This window comes from Python bivittatus, unplaced genomic scaffold (assembly GCF_059951505.1).
Source record: "Python bivittatus isolate LINGU-HERP-01145 unplaced genomic scaffold, Pbiv_v1 ctg000690_np1212, whole genome shotgun sequence".
In the NCBI taxonomy this organism is placed as follows: domain Eukaryota; kingdom Metazoa; phylum Chordata; class Lepidosauria; order Squamata; family Pythonidae; genus Python; species Python bivittatus.
The window spans coordinates 10,841,925-10,848,021 of record NW_028277096.1 but is presented as its reverse complement, the minus strand read 5'-3'; the positions used below and the strand labels follow the sequence as shown (position 1 = coordinate 10,848,021).

The 6,097-nt window shown below is 39.5% G+C and overlaps 1 protein-coding gene across 1 annotated transcript; it reads left to right on the top strand.

Annotated features, from left to right (window-relative positions):
* Positions 1-2,311: 2,311 nt before the first annotated feature.
* On the top strand, positions 2,312-5,835 carry IFT22 (intraflagellar transport 22). Its single transcript, XM_007421564.4, has 5 exons — positions 2,312-2,604; positions 3,359-3,438; positions 4,194-4,283; positions 5,336-5,538; positions 5,626-5,835. Exons 1-5 carry the CDS (start codon positions 2,566-2,568, stop codon positions 5,772-5,774), a joined length of 561 nt encoding a protein of 186 aa, XP_007421626.1. The 5' UTR covers positions 2,312-2,565; the 3' UTR covers positions 5,775-5,835.
* The last annotated feature ends 262 nt before the right edge of the window (positions 5,836-6,097 follow it).

The following is a 6,097-nucleotide window of genomic DNA, read 5'->3' as shown; positions in this document are numbered from 1 at the left end:
GAATGTGCAGAGATGAGTTAAATTGATATTTGAAATTAGAGTAAGAAGATAAGCAATTTTATATGACACGGGATTTGTTTTATTAATGATTGGATGAGAAAATATAGTAATGTAATGGATTAGGAAACTTTATAATAGAAATTTGATATTATTATATATATACACATATAATTGATGGATAAAAATGTATTACTAATCCTATTGAAAGCTAAAATTTCTTGTAATAAATGATTCTATAGACTAGCTATGAATGATTAATAATTGATAATTGATAAGTATACAAGTATATTTTGAATAGATGATATGAGAATTTAAGATTATGAAAGGGGCACCAACGAGTTGGTAACTGGTTGACACACGGCATAAAATGGAAGATGTTTTTTTTTATGCCTTTGTATGTTTTTGTTTGTTTATGTATGTTTTGTGTTTGTTGTAAAGAATAAAAAATTTTATTAAAAAAAAAATCAATATCTGTCCTTGCTTTTGGTTGCAACATAATGGGAAAATCCTATTTCATGTACATACATTGAACAAAAAGGGAGCTGCGTGATTTGCCTTATCTTGATACTCTTGAATTAGGATGTTCTAAAAATAATTTGGTGGAAGGTGATTAATATTTTATTTCAGCTAGGGTTTAGCAATCAGACTCTCATAATTATACTTACATAGCCCTGTTGCCACCTCCTTAATGCTTCTTCATTGCTTTCTTGCATTTTCCTGGGACTGCATGAGTCCATTACTTTACGGAGCTGCTGAATTATTTTTATTTATTTATTTATGAGTTAATTGAATTAGGTTAGCTAACCCTAACCTGAAGCATCTTTCTCACTTCAGACCCCAATAGCTACATATCCCTACTAACATTCTGCTAACTTTCTATCCAATTTGGCTTTTATTTACATTTTTTAAAAATCTCAAATTAGCTCTAACTTTGTAAATAAACAAACTTCCTAATTCACTTCTATGTCTATTTTTAATTTACCAACAAGGGTATTAGGAGAGCACTCTGGGCCTGAGGCAAATCTCTGAAATCACACACACACACACACACACACACACCCATTTGAACAATAATCTTCAGTTAAAGAGCAAGTAGCAACATTCATGGGAGCGGACTTGTTCTGGTGTATAAACCAGCCAACTCTTGGGAAGGACTGGCATTCTTTCTTTATCATGGGTAGCATAAGACCCAAGCAATCTTCTCGTAAACATCTTTTCTCTGAGCTAAACAGCCCCAACCACTGTCTCCTAAGGTTTTCAAGCCTTCCTGTCATCTTGGCTGCCCTTTTCTGCACCTTCTCCACCTCCACGACATCCCTTGTGAGACGTGACAATCGGAATTGTGCATTGTATTCTAGATATGGCCACAGCAGATTATTATGGGCATTAAAATATCATGTAGGTGATTTTGCTGAACTAGGTACAACAACTCCAGATCTCTTCTCTTTCTTGGTTAGCTGTGACAGTTAAGTCCGTATCATTTTATAAGCAAAGCATGGATTCCTAGCAAACACTAAATTGCATTTTCCACTTAGTGGTCCAATCACCAAGTTTAGAGGAATGACTTTGGATCACAGTCCATATGTATCCTCACCATCTTACCTAATTTATGTCTTCTGCAAGTTTTTCCACCTCCTTAGATGTCTGACTCTTATTCAACTGAATAAGTTGAATAGCACCTGGCCCAAAGCACATCCTCAAAGCAGACCCTGTTTCTTACTTCCCTTCATTGTGAAAATTGTGCCTTTATAAACTCTTTGTTTTCAGTTGTTCACCCAACCCCAACCCCTCCAGATTCCTATCACTGCTTAGTTCACCCGAAAGTCTTCAGTGAGGAACATTTTCAAAGGGTTTTTCTTCTTTATTAACTTGTCTTATGAAGGAAACCAGGAAGCCTTAGCCTTAGCATTGTTTTGCAAACTGGTTGGATCTGGGAATAGGAGGAAAGGATGTCGCATCTATTTCCTCCGATGCGATATCCCAATCAATTTGCAAAGCCTTCTGGCATCTTATTCCATAGGCCTTCACGGGTCGCAGCCTGCTTCAGCAGAAGCCAGGATACAGTCAAGAGGAAAGGAGGAAAGGGAAGGGATTTTCTTAGGAGTGTATTCCCAGGACCTAATACAGTGTGATCCTGTGATTTAGGAAAGCGTGTGCAAAACAAATTGGTCAACCTTCTGCTGCTATTAAATCTAACACAGTGTTTCTGAACCTTGGCAACTTTAAGATGGGTGGACTTCAACTCCCAGAGCTGGCTGGGGAATTCTGGGAGTTGAAGTCCACCCATCTTAAAGTTGCCAAGATTGAAAAACGCTGGCCTAACAGCTCTTTTACGATCTGCAGGAGGAGCAAGCAATTCAGTTACAGACGAAGATAAACTCTCCCTCGTCTCGCTCTGAGAGACGGTCAGCGCCGCCTCTTTCTTTCTCCCCGCCCATAGCAACCGTGCTTAGCAACGCGCGCGGCTGGGTTAGGCGGCGCTGTCTGGATCATGTTTCCGGCCCTTTCGAGCCTAGGGTCGGTTTTCTACGCAAAGCCGAGGCTGTGCGGCCTAGTCCGAAGGGGATGCTAAAAGTAAAAATCCTTTTCGTGGGCCCCAGCGAGGTGAGTGTGCCGCCAAGACCTTCTCAGAGAAAGGAAAATTCTCACGGTCTTGTCTCTTGACTCCTTGTCCTTCCTCCAAATCGGACGGGGAAGGCTGTGAGGGAAAGCGGAATTGCAGCTTAACTCACCAAAGACCGCCAAGTTGGGAAGGATGGAGGTCTATTGCCTTCACTTCTCTCGGTGGGCTCCCAAAGGTATCGGGTTGCCTTAGGGTGAGAAACAGGATGCTGAAGGACTGGATGCGAGTTTGGCATAATCTAGCAATCGGTTTCTATTCCTACTGACGATGGCAATTAACAGTAGAACCTCCATGTTCAGAAGCAGTATGTCTTCGTGGGCAAGAGGTCCTTTCCTCGGTATTCTGTTGAGGTTTTCTCCTCTCCTTTCCTAGATGGTCTGATCCAACAGGTTTCTACTTATTAAAAAAAAGTTTATTCTCAAGATCTCTAATTATTGCCAATTCTGGTTGAGGCAGGTGGGAGTTGGAATCCAAAAACATCCTGTCTCACCTCGGATGTGAAAAGCAATGTCAGGACATTCCTTGCAACTATCTCCAGTCTTGTGCTTTCATTCGTGCATTGCGTTTCTACACTTTTTTTTTTTTTATTATAAAGCACAGTGGGGGAGAAAGACCCAAACTTGTCAGAGCAGCCATGGAAAGGAACACTTTTATTGGGTGGCATTGCAATACTTTATTCTGATTTTTTTCCTGTTAATACTACTGTGATTTTGTTTCTGTGTTTGTTTGTGACAGGCTGGAAAATCTGTCTTAGCAAACTTCTTGTCAGAGACAATTGAAGGTATTGGCAGTTACATCCCCACACAAGGAGTGAGGTGAGGAAGAATGCTGTGCCCCTGACTGCACATGCATGCTTAAAAAGTCTGAAACCATTCCTTAAAATGAGTGTTGGGAATTTCTCCCTATCTGAAGACATAACTTAGACCTTACTGATTTACTAAGTCACTTCTTCAATAAATGAAATGTTGACATTTAGTACATACCCAGTCTAATACATGTGGATCACTATAGAAATGGATGTGATTATCCTGCTTGTACACAAACCTCCCCAAAGTTACTAGACTGCAAAAAAAAGTTTTACTAAATGTCTGGCTTAGATGAGACAGTTGCATTTTTGTGCTGAGTACAGAAGAAGGAGCTTGCATTCTCTGCCAGCCTGCTTGATTTGTTAATCTCAGGATGGAGGGAATGTTGTATCCTTCCATTGCCTTGTCCATGCAAATTCAATAAATTTGTCTGCATGCAGCTCTTGACTGACAGGCTAGCGCATAAACAAGGCTGTGATTCCCTCTTTCTGTTGAAACAAGACTGATGGTGGCTGATAACTGCAAATACACCTGCCTTGTAGTGGTGGCTGATAACAGCAGAGTTAGTCAATGGGCAGAGAGGATTGAATGTCTGAGAGAGTTCTAAGCTAGACATTGAATGGAAGGAAGAGAGATTAGCCTTGGCAAGTAAAATGGCACAGTACAGTTCATCTGAAAAATGTCCTGGCAATATATAGATCAGGGCTTCCCTTTTCTCACAGCATGCCTGCTTTATTTACTCATATATAAATTTTAAATTTTAGGATTTTAGAATATGAGAAGCCACATATGAATGGAAACAGCAAAGGACCAGGATGTCGGTTTGAACTGTGGGATTGTGGAGGTGATCAAAAGTGAGTGAGTTTCTTATATGTCTTGCCAGCTCTCTTGGTCTCAAGTCCATTCAAGCCCTGTGCAAGACTGTAGCTAAGGTAGCTTAACTATGGTTTGACATGGTAGCTGAATTGACAGATGATTTGCAATCAACTGGCAAAATAGAGTTGGAAACTATGATTTGAAGGGGAGATTGAACACCATGACTTTTGGTACCTACCTACACCATATTGGTGTAATATGTAGATTAACAAGCCAGTTTTCTATATCACACAGAAAATCTCCACAGATGGAAGAGGCACCTGGTTGCAGACAAGCAGCCTCTAAAACTGGAAGGCATTAGCATGATGCAGCTCCATAAACTGAACAGGCTTGTGGATTACATTCTGAAAGGAGATATGCTCAAGGCACAGAATGTTTTTTAAAACATTATTTATTATTGCAATTATATCCCACACTGCTTTTCTTTCTTTTTTTTAGAATTTAAAATATACATGAGAATTTGTCTCCCATCATTCAAGCCATGACAACCCTGTGAATTAGGTTGGGCTGTAAGAGAGACTGAGATATGCACATCCATGACCTATATAGGAAGATCACATATGACACTACGGCTTAATAATTAAACCGTATGTGGTTTGCTGATTTCAGCATATACATTATATCGGTGTTTCAACCTCAGCAACTTTAAGATGTGTGGACTTCAACTCCCAGAATTCTCTAGCCAACAATTCTGGGAGCTGAAGTGCACATACAGTATCTTAAAGTTGTAAGGTTGAGAAATTCTGCATTATATGAACCCAACTGCTATGATTTGCAAACTATGCTTGACGTTTTACGGTAATTTTTGTACGCCACCCAGAGTCACTGCTGTGAAATGGACAACCATAATTATTTAAAATAAATAAATAAAGAATTGTATGAATCCAGCTAGTTGTGGTTGAGTCAATAAACAAATTGAAAAACTGTGACTTGCAGCAGCGTGAAACCAATCATTATCTACAGCTGGCTGCATAATTTCCAACAAATACTAGGTGTTTCCAGCCACATTCTTTTTCTTTTGCACTTCTAGATTTGAGACTTGCTGGCCTGCTCTGATGAAAGATTCCCACGGTGTCGTCATTATTTTTAATCCAGACTTGCCAAGCCATGTGAAGGAAATTGAGATGTGGTACTCCTGTTTTGTCCAACAGCAACAATTGCTTGAGAATCAGTGCTTGCTCATTGCACATCACAAGCCGGGCACTGCAGGAGATGTAGAGAATCTCACTTTGCGTAAGACCATAACCTTTATTTCCCAATTCTTGTTTAATCTTTGTCAAATTACAGGTGTTTCACTGTTTTCTCTCTTCAACTTCAAAGCTTCACCATTGAACAGGCTGTCATTGATACACTCTAGCCTTGAAGAAGACCCTGAAGATGTCCGGATGGAATTTGTGAAGTTCCTGAAGAATATTACCAATTTGGTAAATGAGAACCGGGACAGAGAGGAGATGCTGATTATCAATTAGTAGTTTGATAAATGTTGGAGAAATAAATAGCTGTCAATATGAATAACTTAAATCTCAATTAGGTTTTTTTAATAATTACAAACTCATTTTTATTTCAAATGTGAGAATAATGGTATTGGCTTGGAATCATGTAACAAGGGAATCAGCATTCACTATGCTGTACTCTAGGAGAAATACATAGCTATGGATTCCATATGCTTCCTGAACTCACTTGATTTCTCAGGTCTCTAAGAACGATTAAGTCCTTTCCTCGGGCAGTGCTGAATGCTGATTTAAGACCTGGTTCAAAGTCTGGCTAAGCCTACATGTGGTTTAGTACTTTA

Bases quoted from the DNA above. Each gene is read 5' to 3' on its own strand.
- IFT22 (XM_007421564.4), top strand. From the start codon at position 2,566: ATGCTAAAAGTAAAAATCCTTTTCGTGGGCCCCAGCGAG. The intron at 2,605-3,358 runs GTGAGTGTGCCG...TGTTTGTGACAG, and splicing joins TTTTCGTGGGCCCCAGCGAG to GCTGGAAAATCTGTCTTAGC. The intron at 5,539-5,625 runs GTAAGACCATAA...TCAACTTCAAAG, and splicing joins TGTAGAGAATCTCACTTTGC to CTTCACCATTGAACAGGCTG.